The sequence below is a fragment of the Triturus cristatus genome, chromosome 1_2 (genome assembly GCF_964204655.1).
Source record: "Triturus cristatus chromosome 1_2, aTriCri1.1, whole genome shotgun sequence".
In the NCBI taxonomy this organism is placed as follows: Eukaryota; Metazoa; Chordata; class Amphibia; order Caudata; family Salamandridae; genus Triturus; species Triturus cristatus.
The window spans coordinates 946805118-946830317 of record NC_140580.1 but is presented as its reverse complement, the minus strand read 5'-3'; the positions used below and the strand labels follow the sequence as shown (position 1 = coordinate 946830317).

Below are 25200 nucleotides of genomic sequence, written 5' to 3'. Positions count from 1 at the left end.
TCTAATAGAAAGGGCATTTTGTGTCTCTTTGCAAACGAGAAGACAATAGAGATGTACGAATGGTGGATGAAACTTTTGAGGGTGTCTAAGGCTTTGTACTTCAGGCAGTCGATCTGCATACTCTTCCACTAATAGTGTATTTGCTAGGGGGTGAGAAGAGTGTGGATAGTTAATATGCTAATAAATTAAGTAGAAACACTGAGTTAGACACTACGATGAGTGTATGTGGCTTCACCAGGCAGGTAAATGAACTGGCTAGGCGAGTCCAGCTGTCATTATCTGCCTACAGTAGCTTTTTATCAATGGCTATTCATAAATATATTAATCGTAACAGAGTGGAAGAGTGAAAGCATGTCTCTCTGGGTGGCGGTAATAGTAAATATAGTAAAAAAAATCAGATTTACCAGCCGCACCATGGTGTACACATCTGCCCTGGCGAGCACATCAGGACACTCTGGCTTTGCCAGTTGCCAAGGTGTCACAGGGCCGGCTTTAGCCCTGGTGGCACCCGGTGCGACAATCATTTATGGCAATCCCTCACCCCATGACTGCCTCCTCGAATTCACTCACTACCACTGGGCAAAAGTTCCCCTCATCTCTCCAATCACAAGTTATTCCTAAACACAACGCCCCCCCCCCCCCCCCCCCCCCGCTTTGAGGTCAGCATCCCCTCCGCAGTTCAGCGTCCTGACCGGCCGCACTGCCTAAAGCCGGCCTTGAGAGGTGACCCCCCTCCCCAGTAATGTTGGTGGACCAGCCATTTAATGTAGAGGTGTAACCGTGTTTGGCATAGGGTGACCAACCGTCCGTAAATTTCACGGACAGTTCGTAATTTCGTCCGTCTGTCCGTTGTCCGTGAAGGATTCTTTAACGGACGCCATTTGTCCGTAACTTTAACCGGGCACCGGTCATACCACCCTAAAGCCGGCACAGCTTCCACCCACCTCCCTTCTTGACTCTGATGCTGTACCAAAGCTCAGATACCCAGCAGCATTGGAGAGGCACAGCGGGATGGCAACCCTCACACCTTCAGCCCTTGATGAGCTGTTAAGAGGTGTTTGAAGGTGACTGAGAGGGAGGGGCTGCAGTTTCAGGAGCAGGGGCATCTATTCAGATGCAAACAGCCCTGAATGCGTCATGTCTCTGCAATTTAGAGGGGCCTCACACATTCCCTTTCTGCCCAGGGCCCCAAACATCCTAGAACCGGCCCTGATTACACCGAGGCAGCATGTGGTTCTCTTCACAGAGCTTAATCACTGTTACTAAATTGTAAGCAAACCTCGGTTCTTCAAACATGCAGTCTATAATGTAATAAAATAAAGAAATGGCACAATCGCACCCACACTGATTAACAAAGTATGGAGGACAATCAGTTAAATCAGTTCTCTTGGAGTATCTCCTTTAAGTACTGTACATCACAGTGGGGGATAGCAAAACTAACATTTTAGAAAGAGAGCCTGTCGTCTTGTCCAGGAGGGGGTGAGGAGCTCTACCCCACCCTGGAAGAGACCAAGATGATACGAGAATACTGCATGCCCACCCCTGTGCCCACCCTGGTGGATTCTGTTCCCCCTCCTGTGATGGCTCCTGCCCCCCCCCTTGATGGCTCCTGTCCCCCCCATGTGGTGGCTCCTGTCCCGCCACCCCCCCCTCCTGTGATGGCTCCTGTCCCCCCCTGTGGTAGATCCTGTCACCGCCCTGGGTGGCTTCTGTCCCAGTCCTGGAATGGCTCCTGCAGCGAGGGTGAAGTTCTTGATGTGCCTCTTCTCAAAAAGGCTCAGCTCAAAATTAATATGAAAAGGTGAGCGAGTGAGTAAGTGAAGGGATGGGTGGATGGCTGGATGAATTAGTGAAAGGGTGAATGGATGAATGAAAGATTGAATAGATGTATAATGAGAGAGGATGGATGGATGCATTGATGAGTGAGTGGAAGGATGGATGAGAGAAAAGGTAAATAGCTGGATGTATGGGTGGAAGGGCAGCTGGATGTGTAAAAGGGTGGATGGATGAGTGAAAGGATGGATGAGTGAAAAGGTGGATGATGAATGAGTGGGTGGATGGATGAGTGAAATGATGGATGGATTGATGAATTGATAAGTGCAAGGGTGAATGGATGGACGGATGAGTGAAAGGGTGGATGTAAGGATGGATGAGTGAGTGAAAGGGAGGGTAGGTGGACAAAAGGATGAATAGATGAGTGAAGGAGTGAAAGGATAAATGGATGAGAGAAAGGAAGGATGAGTGATAGGGTCAATGGATGGATTCATGAGTGGATGAGTAGATGGATGGGTGGGTGGATGGATGGAAGGAAGGATGGCTAAGTGAAAGGGTCGATGGCGAGAGAAAGGGAGGATGGATGGATGACTGAAAGGGTGGATGGCTGGAAGGATGAGTGACTGGGTGGATGGATGAGTAAGTGAAAGGATGGCTGGATGGGTGAAAGGGTAAATGGCTGGATGGATGAGTGAATGGATGGATGGGTAGAAGAGTGTATGGATGAGTGTACAGATGGATAGGGTGAAAGGGTGGATGGATAATGGATGGATGAGTGAAAGGATGGATGAAGGTATGGATGAGTGAAATGATAGAGGGAAGGATACATGATGGATAGGTTTGCAAGTGGTTGAATATGTTTGGATATGGCTGGGCTTACTTATATACTATTGCGCGACCTCCTCTGATGTGTCTGTAAAACTTACCTATTGTCCTGAAGTTTGGTCCTGAATTTTGACCTCCTGTCCTGAATTTGTGTCCTGAATTTTGACCCTTTGTCCTGAATTTTTACACTCACCGTCTTGAATTTGCACCAATGCCAGTTGGTCACCCTAGTTTGGCATAGTTATATCAGGGAAAGACACAACAGAAAGGACTGTAGGTTCCCTCTCACCCTTTGGAGCCGCAAAGAGCGTGAGATGAGGTGGGTTTGGAGTATGATCTCTTTGATGATCAGGGAGAGGAAACACTTTGAGGGGTGATTATGGTTCTCTCAGGGCGGTGATCCTATTGAAGTCAGACGGAGTTTCCTCTACACAAGGGCTCTCCTTAAAGCAGCTTCAGCCATTTTGAAGCAGCAACCCCCACTGTCTCTGCAGAAAACATTAAAATAGGACCTCATTCCCCGTCACTTTGACATAGGCGGTGAATGTCCTGCTGTCACCAGTGTGTGAGTAGGACTAAGGCACCAGGGAAGAGGAGAGGCAGTGGTGGAGCAGTGGAAATGCAGTGTGGGGTCTGGGTCTGTATACACATCAAATTGATTAAACCCCCATTAACCATATAATCAGCGTGTGCTCTCCTACGCTTTGTAGAACTTCCCATTTGTAAATATGCACCTTTGTTTTCCTATCAATAATCGTGTACATGTGTGCGTGCACACACAGGTGCCCATGCAGACTATTTGCTATCTGGCCTCACCCAACCATGATCCAGACATCCCCGTCACTACTCCCCGGGGCGTGGGTGGCCGATACCCACATGGAGCGAGTTTCTCTTTAACTAACATTGTTTTCGGTTCACTGACTAGTGAATCCGTAACGATGACTCAGTCTGGGAAGAGTAACATTTGCGAAACCTGGCACAGACAGAAGCGGCTTGCCAAGAGGCAGGGACCCAAAGAGGGCGTGGCCAGGGCCACGTGCAGCGCCAATGAATGCCAGCGGAAGTGGCCGATGCTCTCTCAGGCCCTTCCGACGTGTACTTAGGCGCCACTGACTGGCTGAACCTCGCAATTTGCAGTCACTTTTTACCACACGAATTAGCTCAATCAGCTGGCGGTCCTGTGCTCGCTTCAGCGCACAGCTTCCCCTATTAACAGTCTTACCACGAGTGGCTAGGGCAGGTGAATTAATGGCGTGTATGGCGCCATGTCAAGGGTATGAAGCGTAATAATAAGGCAACTATTGAAGGCATTTTTTTGTTGCAGATTTATATAGCGCGAACTCGACCCAAAGGTATTGGAGCGCTTTACATGAGCACCAGTTACGTTACACAAGCACGTATTCACGTTTTTTGTAGGCACGGGGAGATTAAGTGATTTGCTCAGAAACACAGGATGTGGAGTCGGGCCCGAGGCTCGAACTTTGGTTTCCCAGCTCCAAAGTCGGCAGTCTAGCCCTAAGACCACATCCTCTGGGTATGCTGGTCTGCTCAGAGCAGCATCTTAAGTGCTTCTACCCATTCCCAGCCTTCCATACCTTCTCTTGTTGAAACCTTTAGTTTTATGCGTGTTCTAGTGGAAGAGGTAGCTTTTTATTTACCTTTCATCTCTGTGCTTTAAGTGCCATACGGTGGATAACTCCTTTCTGCAGACTCCTTTAGCACAGTGGAACATGTCTCCTACCAAAGTCTTCCATTAGGTGCCCATTCAAGTCAAGAGCGGATGAGCTTGGTGCCCTTGCAAGTGCCAATAAAGCTCTCTTTTGCAAATCAGCTGCTGCACGTTTAGTGTTTCCAACTTCCCTTCAACTGCAAAAGTTCCTTCCTTTTATATCGAGAGCCAAACACAGTATACAAACTGAGCCGGCTTGCTCCATGGTCATTAACAACATATTCAGTTCTGCTTTCCACCTTCCCAGCAAAAAACAACCACCTTCGCATGCTTGTTAGCCCTAATTCATATGGCTGGGCCATGCTTGCATGCTCCTTCCAATGATACCCATGTGCTACATTTCCTGCGCTGCAGCTACCTCTGTGACCTGTAAGAAGGGCCACTGGAATTATGCAGCAGAGAGGGCCAAATTATGAGTCAGGGTTGAGTAAATTATGTGGCGAGAAAGGCAAATTATGCAGCACAGTGCTGCACATTGTTTAAAGTATTACTTCATTATTTTGTCATTTTTAAACTTGGAAACATTGGCTGGGCATAGGTTACACCTCCTTAGTATCCGTTTAACACTCAAATATACAAATAAGCGACAAAAAGGAGACCAGTCCAGTTGTGCAAAAGGCCTTCCACCGCACGGCAAAATGTGTTGCTGCATTTTTTGTATCTTTTGAACCATTTGAGCTAGACAGATGATGGATTATATGGTAAATCTATAATTATTAAAAACTATGTTATCCCTGTGCACTCTTATTTAAGCAATTTCAACAAAGTTCAAAAAATATTATTTTGTCGGTGCTCCTTGTGTCACGTGGAGTCCTCACACGTCTTTATAAAAGTTGTCGTATGTAGTGAGAAGAGTCACCTTCTCACAAAGCAAGGGCACTCAATAAACAACGAAACTATTAAGTTTCTTCATCCATTTATTGACTTCATGGATTGAGTTACAACAAATTCATCCGATTAAATTTCTCGTTGAAAATATCATTTCCAAATGTAATAGTACATCACAAAGATTATTCTTCTTTAGCTCATTAGACATCCACCCAATGCATTTCGGGTCATTAGTGTCTGACCCTTCTTCAGGGGTCTAAAAAATGAAATGAAACAGGACCATTAGGTTCACTATCCAAAATAATGAATGCTATAAACAGTACAATCAAATACATACATAAGACGAAACCTACGTACCAAATACGTGAAACTATAATGAGAACAAACTAAATAGAAAATTAGGGGTGAGAACAAGAAGTAAAAAGAAAAGAAATTTTTTTGAAGAAACGAAAAATTAACAAAACGTGCAAGGGCTAATGAAGCGTGTAGGTGGCACGAAGATCGAAAACCAATTGGAAGAAACACAGAAGTTTAAAGCGAGTGAGAAAATTAAAGCGAGTACAAAAATACGGAGGCTTAAAGCAAGTGAAAAGATTATGTAAGAAATAATGCTAAAGGATCCCATTTAAACCCAGGGTTCGACACGCTCCCCCCTGGGTTTAAATGGGATCCTTTAGTTTTAATTTTCTCACTCGCTTTAAACTTCTGTGTTTCTTCCAATTGGTTTTCGATCTTCGTGCCACCTACACGCTTCATTAGCCCTTGCACGTTTTGTTAATTTTTCGTTTCTTCAAAAATTTTTCTTTTCTTTTTACTTCTTGTTCTCACCCCTAATTTTCTATTTAGTTTGTTCTCATTATAGTTTCACGTATTTGGTACGTAGGTTTCGTCTTATGTATGTATTTGATTGTACTGTTTATAGCATTCATTATTTTGGATAGTGAACCTAATGGTCCTGTTTCATTTCATTTTTTAGACCCCTGAAGAAGGGTCAGACACTAATGACCCGAAATGCATTGGGTGGATGTCTAATGAGCTAAAGAAGAATAATCTTTGTGATGTACTATTACATTTGGAAATGATATTTTCAACGAGAAATTTAATCGGATGAATTTGTTGTAACTCAATCCATGAAGTCAATAAATGGATGAAGAAACTTAATAGTTTCGTTGTTTATTGAGTGCCCTTGCTTTGTGAGAAGGTGACTCTTCTCACTACATACGACAAAAATCTATAATTATGCCAAAATCGCAGCGGCCGCACAATTGCATAATTCCAGTGGCCCTGCATGTAAGATATTACAACATCCACAATACCTACCAATAACTGCACCATCACTCACTTCCTTTGCTTTCTATCACTTGCTTGTTTTACTGGCCAACCTCATATGCACACTACTGCACTGACAAGATTTTGAAGAATACCAGTGTGTGTGTTAAGTGACACATTAAATTTTGGCATCTTACATTCTCCAGAATGGACTGGAGCTTGCGTTTTCATTTTATACCTCATGCTGCTGAGGACTGTTTTTAAAGCACACAGTAAAGTTTAAACTCCATGCCTTTGGATTGTAAACATATCTTTGATGTGACAGAATACAACCAGCCTGATACAGGTGAGGCTCTGAGTCTACTGTAGGGTCTTCTCAACCTGGTTACCTGCCAATGACCACACCACACATGGAGCTTAGCATTACACATCTTTATTCTGCTGCGTGTAACTGCAAACTCAACATTCTAAAACATGCTTTGATGGCAATGCCTACTTCACAGATGTACGGAGTCCGTTAGGAGCCATAAGGGTTCAATCAATCAATTAATCAGGGGAATTGTAAGCGTGCTACTCACCCGTGAGGGTCTCAAGGCGCTAGGGGGTCAGCAGATCTGTTTAGCCGAAGAGCCAGGTCTTGAGGGTCTTCCTGAAGGTGTTCAGGGAGGGGGCGCGCCTGATATCTGCCGGTAGCTCGTTCCAGGTCTTGGCTGCAATGTGAGAGAAGGATCTTTATTTTGCTCTGGCTCTGTGGATGGGCAGTACGTGGAAGTTGATTCTGTCGTTAAGGTATTTGGGTCCATTGTGGTGTAGGCATTTGTAGGCGTGAGAAAGGATTTTGAAGGTGACTTTTCTCCACGGGGAGCCAGTGGAGTCTTCGCAGGTGTTGGCTGATGTGTTCGTGCCGGGGCATGCCGAGGACGAGTCTGGCGGCGGTGTCCTGTATTGTCTGGAGTTTGCGGAGTAGGGACTTTTTGATGCCGGCGTAGAGTGCGTTTCTATAGTCCAGTCTGCTGGTGATGACTGCGTGGGTGACTGTCTTCCTTGACTTAGGAGGGATCCATTTGAAAGTCTTGCGGAGGATGCGGAGGGTGTTGAAGCAGCTGGAGGTGATGGCGTTGACCTGTCGGTTCATGGTGAGTGATGAGTCGAGCACGTTCTGTTATAAAATATCTCAAGGCACTACATCTCCCCCTCTGCTAAATAAAAAACATTTTATATTTTTTACAAATCAACAAATATATATGTATATATTTCATCAAATTTTTTCAATCAACCTTCTTGGCACTTAAATTATTCGACCTGATCTGGTTACTGGAAGCTGAGAGCTGTCATCCCTACTGTCAGAGGTCTTCGAAGACGGTGAAGAAGTAACAGCAGCCACTGGGTTCTCAGGTTCAGTCTTTCTTTCACCATCTTGATCAGAAGACTGATGAATCAAATGCCGAAAGTGAGAAGAATATCTGGTAACAGACTTACTAGGACGCTGGGCAAGCACCATATGTCCCTTGGTGGACACAACGTGGAAAGGTGCACCATCAGATTTGCTCCTTCACAGTTGGCGGGCGATCACTAGATCTCCTGTTTTAAACTCAATTTTCTTTGCGTGTCGCCTCTTGTCAACACAGGTTTCATCTTTTCTTTATGAACCAAGTCTTTCATTCGAGTTGTCGCATTCTCTTCTTCTCTTTTGTTGATCCATTTAGGTTACTTGGCTGTCATTTTTCTCCGGAACATCAAAGTCGCAGGGCTTTCATTCATAATCAAGTGAGGTGTGAAACGATAGACTCATAGTGTAGATGGAATTCAACTCAGTTTGCAAATTAAGCCTCTCAAGAATTGCACGCTGGACTGCTTTTTTTAGCATACACATAAAGTGCTTAGCGATTAAGTTGGCCTGCGGCCACAAAGGTGTACTCTTCTGATGCTGTACGTTCAGATGCTCCAGAAAATCCTTGAATTTTCGACTGTTGAATGGCGGGCCATTATCAGACTTAAAAATGGCTGCAACGTCCCATCTTGCAAAAATTCCATCAAGTCTCTCAATGACTAGCTCATGAGTAATAGATAAAAGATCATCTATTAATGGATATCGAGAGTACTGATCCACAATTACTGTCAGATGATGTCCATTGTAGAGTGGACCAAAGAAATCAATGGCTATTTTCTCCAATGCATGCTTAGGGAGTTTTGAGATGGTAAGAATATGTTGAGTAATGTTTCTAGGAAGGCAGTTACATAGATGACAGGCCTTGAGCTTCTTTTCAATCCTTTCATCTAAATATGGACACCAAATGCGATCTCAGAGAGCTCTCTTGGTGTCAACAATACCACATTGTCACTTGTGAGCCGCTTAAATTATTTTCTGTCTCAAACTCTCCGGAATTAGGATTCTCGACCCTCGCAGTATAGCTCCTTCCTGAGTTATAGCCAAATCATCTTCAGCATTTTTGTACTTTTGGTATTCACCATCACTGGTGAGAGGTCGAGTGTGTAGGTTCCACGACTGATGTGTAATTATATCTTTCAACTTCAGCATGTCACTATCATGGCTTGAGGCAGTGATGATCTGGACTGGAATGTAGGCTTCAGCCGTCTTGGATGGAGTACGATGACCTTGTATAGGCACTCTGGAAAAGTAGTCAGCAGGGCTTTGATCCTATACAATGGTGTAATCATTCTCTTGTAATCAGAGTCCCCACTGTTCAATGCGACAAGGCATCTTGGCTTTTGGATTGCAAAAGATAGTCAATAAAGCTTGATGATCAGTTACCAGCATAAAGGGCTTTCTATACAGGAATACATGAAAATGTTCATAAGCCCATACCACGAGCAAACTTTCTTATCAGGTTGAGAGTAAGAACATTCTGTTTGGGACAAACTTCTACTGGCATAAGCCACAATATGCCTCCGAGCATGGGGGTATCTGTTGTGCTGTGCCAGGATAGCGCCTAACCCAACGGGTCAACAACCTCGTTATAAAGCTTTGAATTGAAACACGTCATTTCAGTAGCAGTTTCAATTACTCGTTTGAATTTCTTGAAACTTCTCTCACATTCTTGTGACCACTTTGGATGAAACATTTTTTTCGTTAACTCTTGTTAGGGAGCACTTATGGTTGCAAAGTCTCGTATGTATCTTGAACAGTAACTGGCCGGGCCAAGAAACAAACGTATCATAGAAAAATCTTGTGGGGGATCAGCATTTGACAGCGCTTGTACTTTAGTAGGAATGGGTGTCATACCCCCCACCAGAAAAGATATGGCCAAAGAATTTTAACTTGGTCTTGTGAAACTTACACTTTTTGCTTTCAAAGTAAGGCCTGCATAAGTCAGTAGCAACATACTTGGGTGAGAGCCTTATCATGCAGCTTATCTGTAGCTCCTAAAATAAATATGTCATTGCTATAGTTGAATGCATACATAACCGGTTGTATGACACGTCGAATGACGTCTTGAAAAAGTTTAACAGACAAAGATACACTAAAACAGAGTCTTTTACATCGAAACAGACCAACGTGGGTAGAAAAGGTTGTAATATACCTCCAACCTGCTTTGAGTGCCACCTCATGAAAAACTTTATTTAGATCAAGGTGAGAGAAAACCTTTGCACTATTTAATTGTGTTATCATGTCAGCAATGTGTGGACCTGGATGTCATTCTCGTTCACTTTGCCTTGTTTGCTTAGAACATATCAACGCATATACGTACAACTCCTTCAGTTTCCTTTTTAAGAAATACCACTATAGGAGAAAGCCATGGCATCGGACCAGTCAAACGCTTAATAATGTCATGTTTAAGTAGTGATTCAAGTTCTTTTTCAACAATTACTTGAAAATGAAAAGCAACTTGTCTATGTCTCTAAGCAACAGGACTGACATCGCCATTAATGTGTAACTTTACTTTCATAGTCCTTATCTTTCCCAAATCATGAAACAATTAAGGAAATTGATCTACTATTTCGTGGTGATCGTTTGGTTGTAATTCACAGAAATCGGTCCCATATCAGCAGTAGTAGTGAAACTGAGCATATGGATGGGTGCTTGCACCTTCGTTTTCTTGTGTTTCAGTGTCGCTACAAAGGAACCTTGACTTTTTATGGCTGTCGATACAGACAAGTATACACTGGTTTTTGATGGCGTAAGTCCAGGCAATAGAGAGAGTTCATGGTATTTCTCTGCAGGCATTGTATTTATATATGCACCACTGTCGATGATGAAATCTATCGAGCAGTCAATTATTTTAATGTCATTTTCGGACAATGGTTGTATGACTTTGGTGCTTTGGCATGTTGACTTTTCTTTGACTGACATTCTTCCTCGCTTGCAGCAAGTCCAACATGCACAAGTTTCTCTGAGGCAAACATTGATATGGCACAACCGTCTTCCTCGCTTTCACTGGATAATGAGGCGGACAAACTGTTTGATGATGATTTCAATGATAATCAACTTTGTTCAGTGTCAATTTGCCTCAATTGGTGTTGCCGCTTGAATTGTTGGGGTGTGCGTCAAATGTTGCCTCTGGAATGTTCTGGCGGCCATTTTGTCTTCATACTGTGACGCACTTGGTTTTTCCTTCATTTTACAAACCATCACAAAATGGTTCTCTTTCCCACAGCCTTTACATATCTCTCCAATCGCAGGACATTTAACTTCATGTGGAAATGAAAATCTACATCTAAAACAAGTTAGTTTTACTTGCAGTCAACACTTTATGTTCTTCAGTCTTTTGCTTTGGCCTACTTTTTGTAATCATGACTGATTCGCTTTCGGTGCCTCCAGCCTCCATGTCAGCGGTTTGTCTTTCAGCCTGCTTCTAATCTCTGGCAGCCATCAACACTCGCTCCAGACCAAGAGTTTTTCTCAGCATTCATCGTCAGAATGAATTTGACAAGCATACATCAATAACTAAGTTGCATGGCTTCCTCATCATTAAATATATTGAACCTACAGTGTTTGACGAACGGTCAACTCTGTCCACTCATTCATCAATGGTTTCACTAGCTTTTTTGCATTCTTGAATGAAAATATATCTTTTGTAATCTACGCGAGGTACTTTATTGAACTTTAGATTCATTGGTTCTTTAATCTGACAATATGAAATTTCTTTGTCAGTTTTCTTTATGACTTCTTTCACACCATGACCAGCAAGATTTTTGAGATACTTAATAATCTTGTTATCAGTCTTTTCAAGTGCATCAATGAAATCATCAAATGTTTCTGTGCAAGCAGACCATCTGTCAGGTGCCCCGCAAACGCGCACACAGAAACGCCGGGAGACTCACTTCCGGTTGGAAGGGTGAGTCCCGGTCTAGTGGTTGCGGCGCACGAGAGGTCGAAGGAACACTTCCGGGGGAAACGCTTACACTGCGCGTTTCCCGCCGGCTCCGTGCTTCGTATTCTACTGAATCCCCCGAAGACGTGACTGCGGAGTTCCGACCCCCGCAACCTGGTTCCAGTAAGTTGAAGGCGTGCTTGTGCATTCCTTCCCTCGGCGCTGGAGCGCCCCACTGGGTATCGAGAATTCCGGCCACAGAGGCTGCCTGAATCCCAGAGCACCGGAGTGCTAATGGGATGCTTGTATATATCGTTGGAGACCTGTTTGTTCGTTTAGCGCAGGAGCGCTTGGGGGGTGTTTTAGTTATTCGGCGCAGGAGCGCTTAGGGAGCTTTTTAGTTTACTTAGCGCAGGAGCGCTTAGGGAGCACAGTTGGTTTACATAGCGCAGGAGCGCTTGGGGGTTTTTCCTCAATCCTACCACGCAGGAGCGTTGGTGGGATACTCTTGGTTTTGCATCACTTCAGCGTGGGTGTGCTTCTGGGGTTACTGAAGTGTCCATAGCGCAGGAGCGCTACTGTGACAAAGTACCCACTTCATTTTGGAACTGTGTTCAAGCACCTACATTGCCTTTGTTATAGCTTGCCCCCGTAGTTTGCCGCCTTATTGCGCAAGAACATCATTGCGCATGGTTTGACCTTTTCTTTCAACTCACCGGCGCAGGTGCGCTTTACTTTGATTTCGGAAGGAGTAGTTTCCAGGAGTTCTTCGCCCTGAGCAGCGCTGATTCTGGTTGCCCTGATCCGAAGAAGCATCGGTGAGTCCCCGGAATGACTTTCCTTTCTGTGTGTGGGTTGGCGTGGGTGCTGTAGAACAGGGGTTAGGACTCCTTATCGATTAGTTCTTCCTGTCTTCCATAGGGCCCCTAGGATACATCCACACCCAGCCACTACGTCCTTTTCTGGCTCCCTTCCCTGCGTCCATCTCATCTCCGTTGGTTCCTACTATTCACGAAGGTCAGGTGGGTACAGGGACGGGTGCTCTTGTCGTCTCTGCGGAATCACCTCGCAAGCAAAGGTGAGTCTTGTGAGGTACACGACAGAATACGAAGCCCACGATTTCTATTCCACCCAGACGACATGGGCGACCCAGAGGTTACATTAAGCGACATAGCGGCCATGTTAGCCGCTATGCAAACCGAGAACCTCACCTTACGCCATGACATCACGGCCCTACAGGGCCAAATGGCATCGGGGGTTACCAGTCCGTGGGGAACCACCCCTAGTCCCAGAGTGTTACACGAAGGTCTGTTGAGGCAGCCTACATTTACCTTTGGGGGGTCCTCTACCACCACCTCTCCGAACCCCGCCATACAAGTAATCACGCCGCATCCTGTACAGCTGGCACCACCCGAACGCTTCTACGGGGACAGCACCAAGTACGGCATCTTCATCCATCAATGTCATCTGCATTTCATGGCCAGAACCACGGCTTTTCCTGACGACTCATCCAAAGTAGCCTTCATCCTGTCCTATATGGGCGGAGACGCCGCCCAATGGTCCATTGCCTTAGTGGATAACGATGAACCCATGCTACACCACCTACCGACATTCCAAGAAGCCATGCGACGTATGTTCGCCCGGCACACCTTTGTGCAAGCTGCGGATAACGAGTTGCTCAATCACAAACAAGGTAACCAGGATCTCCTTCATTACATCACCACGTTCAACCGGTTGGTTATCGAATCCCATTGGCCAGAGGATAAGAAGGTGTCCGTATTTTATCGGGGATTACGCGATGATCTCAAGGACCTCATATCGCAGTATCCCGATCCCCCTGAGGAAATAGGCCCGTTCATCAACATGGTGGTGAAGATGAACTTTCGACTACTGGACAGGAGAACAGAGAAAGGAAAAGGTAGTGACAACCGTTTCTTATCCATGGGGGACAAGAGTGTTGAAAAAGCCAAAGATGAATCCAACCCCCCGAGTGAGACCCCGGAACCCATGCAGATAGGGGGCATCAAAGGACCACTGACTAGCCAAGAAAGAGAGAAAAGAAGGAGGCAGAACCAATGCTTATACTGCGGAAAAAGTGGCCACTTTGTCAGGGAATGTCCGGTGAAACCAACGAAACCACGTGGTAGAAGGCCGTTCGTGTTGCCCATCACCAAGGGTGACAAGTCGGGAAACGAGACAACCCAGTAGACATGGGGATCCGTCCTCTGGGTTCTTCATCCTTTTTCTCAGCGATCCCTGCGGTGTTTGATGGCAGCCACCACATAGGGGTAGAAGTAACCTTACGAAACCAGGCAGACGAATCCTGGTTGGTGACCGCTATGGTGGATTCCGGTGCAACTGGTTGCTTTATCGACACCGTTTATTCACGTACGTTGGGCATCAACACCGTGTCGAAAGCACAACCCGAAACCGTTAAGGCTGTGGATGGCACAGACCTGACGTCCGGCCCAATCCGGCAGCAAACCGAGAACATGTCTATGGTCTTCGAGAACCACCATACAGAGGCCATCTGTTTTGACGTCATAGACGCCCCTCAATTCAAGGTCATTCTTGGCTTACCGTGGTTGGTGAAGCACAATCCACGCATTAATTGGGTGTCCAGAATCATACATCTGGATTCGGAGCATTGCTGTGGAAGCTGTTATGCGAAGGACGACCTTATGGGAGCTCGCTCCATACAAGCTAGAACGCTGCCGCTACAAGGTATGGGGATGGTTTCCCAAGCAGCCATACCGGAGGAATATCAAGACCTGGCAGAGGTATTCGACAAAAAAGGAGCCAACACCCTGCCACCACATCGGCCGTTTGATTGCCGCATAGATTTGATCCCTGGCTCTAAGTTGCCATGCAGCAGGATCTATTCCCTCACGGAAAAAGAGAACATCCACCTACGATCATATTTGGACGAGTTTTTGGACAACGGATTCATTCGTCATTCCAGGTCTCCGGTGTCCTCTTCTCTCTTCTTCGTATCGAAAAAGGAGGGTGATCTAAGGACCTGCATAGACTTTCGGGCGATAAACGCCATCACAGTAAAAAACCGTTACCCGCTACCGTTGATATCCAACCTCCTGGAGCAGGTCAAAGACGCCTCTGTGTATACCAAGCTGGACCTACGGGGTGCTTACCATCTGGTCAGAGTCCGAAAGGGTGACGAATGGAAGACTGCCTTCCGGACGAAGTTTGGTCTATTCGAATATCAGGTCATGCCTTTCGGACTCTGTAATGCCCCTGCAGCGTTCCAGTTCTTCATCGATGAAGTGTTACGGGACTACATAGACGTGTTCTGCATCGTCTATATCGACGACATACTGATTTACTCCCGGTCTAAAGCAGAACACGTGCAACATGTGCGTTCCGTCCTCCGACGGTTGGAACAACACCGGTTATATGTGAAGATGGAGAAGAGCATGTTCCACGTCACTACGGTGGAGTTCCTGGGGCACATCATCACTCCGGCAGGCATCCACATGGACAATAAGAAAGTGGACGCCATATTGTCATGGCCTCCTCCGGAGTCGGTAAAAGGGGTCCAACGGTTCTTAGGATTCGCCAACTACTACCGTAGATTCATCACTGGGTTCTCTGGGATGGTAGCTCCCATTACACGCTTGCTACGCAAAGGGGTACGTTTCAGTTGGGATCAGACGGCAGAAGGCGCCTTTCAAGAACTGAAAAGGCGTTTCACCACAGCCCCAGTTCTGGGACACCCGGACACCAAGCAGCCTTTCATAGTAGAGGCAGACGCCTCTAAGGACGCCATAGGGGGCGTATTGTCCCAACGAAACACCGATACCGGACAGCTGCATCCAGTGGCCTTTTACTCCAAAAAACTCCTACCAGCAGAACGCAACTACACGGTGTCCGACAGGGAGCTTTTAGCAATCAAGACCGCTTTTGAGGAATGGCGCCACTTCCTGAAAGACGCAAAACACACGGTAACCATCTACACCGACCACAGGAACCTCCAGTTTTTACGATCAGCACGTGCCCTCACCGCCCGCCAGCTCCGATGGACCTTATTCTTCAATGAATACGACTTTGTAATCACTTTCCGTCCTGGGAAAGACAACGCCAAAGCAGACGCCCTTTCACGGTTGGACGAAACCGAGGAGGAGGCCGACAACACCGAGCCGGTTCCCATAATTTCGGACCAGCACTTCCAGGGCGTAGTGGCTTCCTCGGACTTCATGACACAGGTGAAGGACGACATGGAGCAAGCGGATCCGGACATCCTGGCAGAGGGCCACAAGGGAGTAACGTGTGTGGACGGGTTGTGGTTTCGGGGGGACCAGTTGTACCTACCAGGGATTCCCAGTCAACAAAAAGCAGTCCGCATGTGCCATGATCATGTCCTCTCTGGCCACCCTGGTTATCACAAGACACTTGAGCTAGTGCAAAGACAGTTCTGGTGGCCCACAATGGCGAGTGACACAAAAACCCATGTAACGAACTGTGCCATTTGTCTGTTGGGGAAAAACAGGTCAACGCCCCCTGTTGGTCTACTGCGTGCCATCCCGGTGCCACCGTGTCCGTGGCACACCATCTCTATGGACTTCGTGGTGGAACTCCCTCTCACCAAGACTGGTCACACCACTGTCCTTACCATAGTGGATCACCTTTCCAAACTGGCGCATTTCATACCCTTGGCAAAGGTGCCCACCGCTGCGGAGTTGGCCGTGAGCTTCGTGCAAGAAGTGGTTCGTCTCCATGGCATTCCGTCAGTGGTTATCACGGACAGGGGCTCGCAGTTCGTGTCCCGCTTCTGGAAGGAGGTCTGCAGGATCCTCGAGATGGACGTCCGCCTGTCATCCGCATACCACCCCCAGACCGACGGCCAGGCCGAACGGACGAACCATACCATGGAGCAGTACCTCCGTTGTTTACTGCTTACGGTAGAGAAGGACTGGTCCGAGGTGCTGTGGATGGCGGAATACGCGTACAACAACAGCAAGAATTCTGCCATCGGTATGTCTCCTTTCTTTTGCCTCCACGGCCGTCACCCTCGCACTACCGCCTGGGAGGTACCCCGGGACAGCCTCTTACCCACGGTACGTGCCTACCATGAGTCCTTGTGCCGCATCTGGCAACAAGCACGGTTTGAATTGGCTAAAGCTAAGGACACCTACAAGGCGTATGCTGACGCCCAAAGACAGAAGGAGCCCGAGTACCGTCGGGGTGACAGGGTATGGCTTTCCATTCGGCACCTGAATGTGCATGGCCCCAAGAAACTGTTGCCTCGTTTTGTGGGTCCTTTTGTCATCGACAAGGTGGTCAACCCCGTAGCTATGAAACTCTTGCTTCCTGCACACATGAAGATCCACCCTGTTTTCCATGTCTCACTACTGAGGGCGGTTCCTTCTGGTAGCGCTGTTCCCTCTCCCCCTTCTCCGGTGGTGGTGGAGGACCATGTTGAGTATGAGGTCAGGGCCATTCTGGGCTCTCGTCGTACCAGAGGTAAGCTGTACTACCTGGTGGACTGGAAAGGGTACGGCCCGGATGAACGGTCTTGGGAACCTTTGTCCCATGTGCGCCATGCTCCCGTTCTAGTCCGTGCTTTCCATCTTAGTCACCCGTTGAGCCCACGCCCTGTCTCCCCTGTTTGAGTCCTTGGGGGTTGGGATGGGGGTTTTGTTTGGGGGGGTGTACTGTCAGGTGCCCCGCAAACGCGCACACAGAAACGCCGGGAGACTCACTTCCGGTTGGAAGGGTGAGTCCCGGTCTAGTGGTTGCGGCGCACGAGAGGTCGAAGGAACACTTCCGGGGGAAACGCTTACACTGCGCGTTTCCCGCCGGCTCCGTGCTTCGTATTCTACTGAATCCCCCGAAGACGTGACTGCGGAGTTCCGACCCCCGCAACCTGGTTCCAGTAAGTTGAAGGCGTGCTTGTGCATTCCTTCCCTCGGCGCTGGAGCGCCCCACTGGGTATCGAGAATTCCGGCCACAGAGGCTGCCTGAATCCCAGAGCACCGGAGTGCTAATGGGATGCTTGTATATATCGTTGGAGACCTGTTTGTTCGTTTAGCGCAGGAGCGCTTGGGGGGTGTTTTAGTTATTCGGCGCAGGAGCGCTTAGGGAGCTTTTTAGTTTACTTAGCGCAGGAGCGCTTAGGGAGCACAGTTGGTTTACATAGCGCAGGAGCGCTTGGGGGTTTTTCCTCAATCCTACCACGCAGGAGCGTTGGTGGGATACTCTTGGTTTTGCATCACTTCAGCGTGGGTGTGCTTCTGGGGTTACTGAAGTGTCCATAGCGCAGGAGCGCTACTGTGACAAAGTACCCACTTCATTTTGGAACTGTGTTCAAGCACCTACATTGCCTTTGTTATAGCTTGCCCCCGTAGTTTGCCGCCTTATTGCGCAAGAACATCATTGCGCATGGTTTGACCTTTTCTTTCAACTCACCGGCGCAGGTGCGCTTTACTTTGATTTCGGAAGGAGTAGTTTCCAGGAGTTCTTCGCCCTGAGCAGCGCTGATTCTGGTTGCCCTGATCCGAAGAAGCATCGGTGAGTCCCCGGAATGACTTTCCTTTCTGTGTGTGGGTTGGCGTGGGTGCTGTAGAACAGGGGTTAGGACTCCTTATCGATTAGTTCTTCCTGTCTTCCATAGGGCCCCTAGGATACATCCACACCCAGCCACTACGTCCTTTTCTGGCTCCCTTCCCTGCGTCCATCTCATCTCCGTTGGTTCCTACTATTCACGAAGGTCAGGTGGGTACAGGGACGGGTGCTCTTGTCGTCTCTGCGGAATCACCTCGCAAGCAAAGGTGAGTCTTGTGAGGTACACGACACCATCTGTCGCCAATATTTTGCTTTTTGGCTGTGTCGAAAGGGGGTGGTGGTTTCAAAAAGGTGGCAGCATGATAACTAAAATTGGGAGTAGGTGAACTTGAGGGTGAAACTCTTTCTGCTCCAGTCGGCTGTCCATTTGAGCCTACAGCACTTGTTTTTTAACTGAGGCCCTGCGATGGACTGGCCTCAGAGTCGTCATGGACAACCAGGGAAACATTGACCTTCTTCCCGGTCTCCATCAGAACCGGTCACTTGCTTCGATACCTCTGGAGTTGTTCTGAACCATCACCTGACAGCTTTGGTGGTCGGTCACTTTAGGTATTGGACAGCTCAGTATGCACAAACCGAATTCTTCTTCTTGGGTCTCCTTGCCCAGTTGTGCTTTGACTCCTCGTGCATGAAGCGTCGATTCTGTCCGACAGCGATCCCCGTGGCATGCTCATGCCGTTTGCTTGGATCATGGCAAACTGTGGGAGAGCACGGTCATTCTTCGGGTTGCTTATGCTCTATCTGGTCGCCATTTGTAGCGTCTTCACAGCCTGGGTACCTGCCAATGGCCATGCCACACAAGGAGCTTAGTATTACATTTCTTTATTCTGCTGCTGCGTGTAAGTGCAAACTCAACATTCTAAAACAAGCTTTCATGGCATTGTGCTCTGGCGTCTACGTCACAGCTCTATGGTGTCTGTTAGAAGCCAAGATACTACATCTACCAGCCAGTGTGACACGTGGGTTCTCTGTGCCACTGCTGTTGATGTTGAGCAGATTTGGAGGAGTATTACCACCACAAGCTAAAATCACTGGGGCAGGCAGGAGCAGTGCACAGATGCTTGATGGTCCTGTCTCTTAGCTACTTCTGCCACTTGAGGCCAAATGATTCACCATAGATGTGTTTTTATAGTACAGATCAATGGCTCTCAATGTTGGAAGCCAGGTAAAAGTTTTGCATCCGCTGGTCTGCTTCATATAAGCAGTTGTAGTGATGGATCTGAACTTTTTAAAACCTATTTATGATACCAGAGAGCAGCTTTGTCCTTGTCTAGTGAGTAAACAAACTCCCACATACTAGTACGGTACAGACTCTCTGTGTGGCCAAGGTAGACCAACTTACTTTTTTGATTAGATTCCCAAAACACCAACCAAAATCTTAGTTTTGGTGAAGTCTGGAGATTACCTTCTCCTAGTACTCTGTGGTTATGATAACCCTCCTAATCTCTTGCCCTATCATCATTGTGCCAATGCGGATCTCCAAACACAGCTATACAGCAAAGAAAGCCCTTTGTAATATTTCCACACTTGACTATCAGCGCTGCATACAGGTTATGTTCTGCACACAGTTTAGATTGGCCAGGTAGCCTATACAGCCCAGTTTTGTTTCTGATGGTAGTGTGTATGGTCTCACAGGAGTCCATGAGCCAATGACAGTTAATCCCTTTTATCATTAGCAATGTGCCTTGTTGTTTGTCGTGACTAACCATCTGATGCCAAGCGGGTGTGCCTGCTTGAACACCTACGGTGAATGTGTTGTGCTCGGTGTCAGCACTTATGTAACATAAAAGTTATTATAATTAACTGTTGATGATCATATTACAAATTGTTAAAGAGCAATAACAGCCCCTTTATTTCAGAAAATTATACATTATATTCCCATAGTCGTTTTACTACATGTTTTTCATGTTTAGGTGTTTTCATGGCAATATAAATGTACCCATGTTTATGAATGATTGTTACAAGTGTTGAAGAAAGATGAACATAGTTCATGCTACTTGCTGCATATGCTGTGAGTTGTCAAGAGATTGCCTGGATTTATATTTATTTCCATGTGGCAAGAAAAAGCCTCATTTGGGTCACTTCAAATGTATCAAAGGTACGTTAGTTTGTATATTTATGTGCACATGAAAATGCCACTAAAGCATTTGCTTGCTTTGCAGGTGTAGAAGATATTCTTATCGATGAGAAGACAGTAAGCCCTTTGCTAAGCATTTCTGAAGACAATAAAATCTTAACATTTGTCCACAAGAAACCAAAGAAATATGAAGATTGTCAGGAGAGGTTCAATTACTGGCCAAATGCTTTTGCTTCGAAGAGCTTCCAGGCAGGTCTTCATGCTTGGAGGATCAGTGTTGAGAAGAGCGTTGCTTACAAGCTTGGGATTGCGTACAGCTCACTGCAGCGCAAGGGCTCTGGTAATGACTCGAGATTGGGATACAACCCATCCTCTTGGGTCTTCTCCCGATATGACAAAGACTTTCGTTTCTCCCATGACAGCCAACATCAAGCTGTGGAACTGCTGAAATGCCCGAAGCAGATTGGCGTTCTTGTGGACTGGGATGGAGGGGAGGTGCTCTTCTATGACCCAGACTCCTGTGTGGTACTCCACTCCCACCGCGCTAAGTTTACATCTCCTGTGTTCCCGGTCTTTGCAGTGGCAGATGACTGTATACGAATCACGTAGTACTGACATGGGAGAGACCAGAAACAATGAAAGCACAAGGAGACAACTGAATATCTGAGCTTCCTCTGGTATTCTGTGAACTATTCATCATTGAAAAAATGTTGCAATTGAAGCAAGAGCTTCTGAACACTTCCTTAGTCCACGACCAAGGACAAAGTTGATTAAGAAAGTCCAAAGAAGCAGCATTGAAACATTTTCAATGGGGAACTTTGAATTGAATACTAGTTGCACAATTACATTGAGAAATGGGGTGGTGTGTATAGTACACTCCTGTCGCAGTGTAAGCTGTCAAGTAATCATCAAAGGTCATTTATGGTATCTTATTATAGACTGTAATGTGTTCCAGCATGAAGGTCAGCAAGTTGCGCTGTTTTCAACTGGAATGGACAACACTCCTTAAGGGAAGCAAAAAACAGACAGAATAAATGTCCTTCCATCTCTAAATTACCACAAGAATATTTGGGAAGTACCATGAGGTTATTGGGGAAGATACCACAATAGTAAAATTGTGTAGGAGTTTTTGCATAACTGTGATGATGGCAAAGACCTTCCTTCCAAAATCAAGGCATTCCACGATGGGAATGTTCACTGCACATCAGAGAAGAGCAGTTATTTTCAACTTTCAATGTCCAGTCCACAAGGTACAGCTCCTCAGTAGCTATTTTCGTTGAACGTTTTTTTTCTTGACTGACGTGTTGTGAGTTCATCTACCAGGTATACAAATTACTGCTAGTGCAGCAGCCGTGAACATTTTGTCTTGGTGAAAAATAAGATATTTACAAAGTTGGCTATTTCTTACTCAGCCCCTATGCAAAAATGTGGAAATGTATTGAAAATGTGTATTCTTACATTCGTGCACTGTCACAGGTGCATGAATGCAAAAATATGGACAAATTGGAGTTCTCAGCCTTATCTTCATAATGTTTACTTGCTGACGAGAGGTAAGATTTTCGGGTTATGAGAAAGTGACACTGAATCTAGCATGTTTAGTTAACATTTCAGCTCTATCATTTTAATAAGCAACAGTATATTCTAAACAACATTTTAAAAAAGCTGTCAATTTTGTTTAAAACAATTCGAATTACATTTTTGGATATGTTTGTAAAAATGTTAATGCAGTTATCTAGGAACTCTTACAGGTTAGGATTGTCTGTTAAAATTACAAACAACTATTAAACTGATAAAACTGTAAGAATATTTCTCAAAAGAGCTGCAATGTATTTAATTTTTTAAAATGTATTGGTAAATTCAAATGTTAGAAACGGCGTCTGTGAGGTAAACAAAGACACTGTTGATTAAAAGTTACAAATGCTAGTTACACATTTAAAAAAAAACTTTGGACTTGTTTGCTGAAAAGATAGACATAGATCTACCTCATTTTCAGATTTAAAATGTATATGGCATTATTGTTTTAAACTTTACAGAAAACATTTTCACCTTAAGTAAATTTAGACTACTTTTCAAAAGTTAGAAGATATGTATTTCTCTACTTACCCCATTGTACAGTGCAATTGAAGACAGCGTTGTACACTGCAACACAGACTCCGTAAGTGGGGAAAAGGGTGAAAGGGGAATATTGGAGTTCTCCATACAGGATGTGCAAAAATATCATAATCTGAGGTCAAAAATACATATTTGTTGTGCTAGTGTTTCTTCTCTTCACCAGGGAAATGGAACATGTCAACAAACTCCTTCTTCAACTTTGGCAGTCAAACAGGTGGAGTAACAGTGAGTTCTAGCCATTTTGTAAAACAAGCATTTGTAATGCAATAGGTCTCGCATTTATGAGAGTTTCAGCTAATGGCATTGTAAATAGCAATGCCTTTTATTTATGTGTCGTTTTTAAAACAGATAAATAAAATGGCATTGTCATTTACAATGCCAATAGCCTAAACTCTCGCAATTGCGAGACCTATTGCATTGCAAATGCGTGCTATAAAATTTTAAAAAAGTGTTAGGAGGATAGAGCGTGTCCTGCCTGCAAAAGCAGGTAGAACAAAACAATTTGAGAAAATAGTGCTGGGAGGCTGTAATTAAAGCCTACCGAGTAACAACACATGTAACAGGGGGTGTCGCCATGGGAGGTTACAAAATGAGACAAGGCGGTACTAAGGAGGGACTACTAAGCCTTGAACAGCAACAGTTTACAGTGGACAATGACAGAAGCCAATGGAAAATGTGGGCGGAGCTTCATGTCGCTACCTCAATACAGTTGCCCGGGCTCAACCCAAAAATCACAAATCAGCTTGAATCTGCAGCCACATGTTTCTATGGTCTTCAGCAAAACAACGACACCATCATGTTTTTTTTTTTTTTTATTAGAGTATGCTTCTATTTGTCCACATTGTGGTCTCATAGCATTTTATACCCATACCCACATTTACACCATATTCAGACCCCCCAGGAATTTGCGGCTTTGAGTGGCAAATTTCGCAGCAAAAAAAAAAGCAAAATTTGCAGCCCAAAACCTCAAAATTCGCTGTATTTTTGCGGTAGGCAAAGAATGTGCCCGCCACAAAAACCGAAGGCTTATGCTTTGTCACTGCTGGAGACTGTGCTATGTCACAGTCTGTAACTTTGCAGAGTCTCCAGCAGCGCAGAGCCTGGAACCGGAGGGTGTCTGATACCAAAGAGAGCAGATTACCATATGAAACCGGCTCTTTTTGGCATCAGACAACTTATGCGTGCAGGTCAGCAGGGGTGAAGGGCTGGGAGGGGTGGGGGTGGCAGCAGAGAAGGTTGAGGGTAGGTAAAAAAAAAAACAATAGGAGACATTGGAGTTTAGGGGTTAGCCTGCAGGGGGCACACAAACATGTGAGGCGGCAGGTTAATTGCTAAGGAGGGGTTCTATCTGCATTTCAAAGGCAGGTAGCAGAGGCCTTTAACACCTCTGCTTCCTGCTGGCCTGTTGCTCACCCTCTCTTTACTGGCTCAGTGGCAGCACAGAGCCAGTAAAGAGAGGGTGAACAGCAGTTCTTTTAAAAAACATATTTTGCGGGCACTTTTGTAAAAATTGCGGCATTTTTACAAAAGTGCCGATTTTGCAATTTTTTTCAAAATCGCGAAATCTTGGGAGGTCTGAATAATGTAAAGCAATATGAAATGAGCCACTAGAATTATGCTGCTGGGGAGGGCTAAATTATGTTGCAGGCTAAGTAAATTGTGGGGCAAGAATAGGCAAATTTTGGGGCATTATGCAACATATTTTGTGATAGTATTACTTCATTATTTTGTCATTTTTAAACTTGTTAACACCATCTGGGCATTCGTTGCACCTCATTGGTACCAGTTTGGCACCTAAATATAGCAATATGGTACAGAACGGTGACCAGTCAACCTTTGCAAAGGGCTTACACTGCCCAGCAACACATGTCGCTGCATTTTTAGTAACTTTTGAGCCATCTGAGCTAGAAACATTTTTTTTTGTTAAAATCTGCAGATTAAGCGGCAGATGATGGGTTATGTGGCAAACACAGCAAATCTACAATTATGCGGAAATCGCCACACAGGCACAGTCGCATAATTCCAGTGGCCCTGAAAATGAGTAACTGAAGGACACAAGAGGAAACTGCATCTTGCTCAATTAGAAAAAGCACTGGGCATTGGAGTTAGCTCTTTGTACTACAAAAATTAGAACTTCAAATTTCCAGATTCACACTTGATGAGACACAACCTTTGAGTGCTTAGTCATAAATCTGAACATATTAAAAGTACATATGATCTGAAATGTACTTCTTTAATTTTGCACTGTACTTGTTAACTACATATGTACTTTATATATTCTTCTGTATTGTATCCTAGCACCAGTGTTTATGTATCAGAATGAACGTTTTTATATCCTCCTCATTTCCTTCCTTATTCACGAGCAGACCCTGCCTCTCTGGCTTCCACTTCCATGGCACATAGAATGTTTTTCTTCCCTTTTGTCACTGCTCAAAAAGGACACTCTAACCTCAATTCCTGCTATTTTTAGTTCCTGCATGCCTGTTCAGACTAAACTGTTATTTCTGAGGATTTCTTACTCTTTTGTAGTTTACTGAATTATGTGACTCTGCTGTAAGGGTTAGGCAGGGTTGAGAGATATGGGTGCTACCTCCGAGTACTGCCTTGGTTCCAAACTAGGCTGTTGGCTAAGGGTGGATTTGATGGATCAAGGAATCTTTTTTAAATTTCTCCTGGGATGAGTGCCTGTATGTGTCTTGTCAATGGAAAAGATGTCACCACATGGCCTCTTTAAG

At 45.5% G+C, this 25200-nt stretch overlaps 1 protein-coding gene across 1 annotated transcript in view; it reads left to right on the top strand.

Moving 5' to 3' along the window:
• BSPRY (B-box and SPRY domain containing) overlaps positions 1-22169 on the top strand; it is a 100634-nt gene extending 78465 nt beyond the window's left edge. The window contains exon 6 of the mRNA XM_085609960.1: positions 20439-22169. Within this exon, the coding sequence (XP_085466086.1) occupies positions 20439-20962 (524 nt within the window). The 3' untranslated portion in view covers positions 20963-22169. The remainder of the gene's footprint in view (positions 1-20438) is intronic.
• The last annotated feature ends 3031 nt before the right edge of the window (positions 22170-25200 follow it).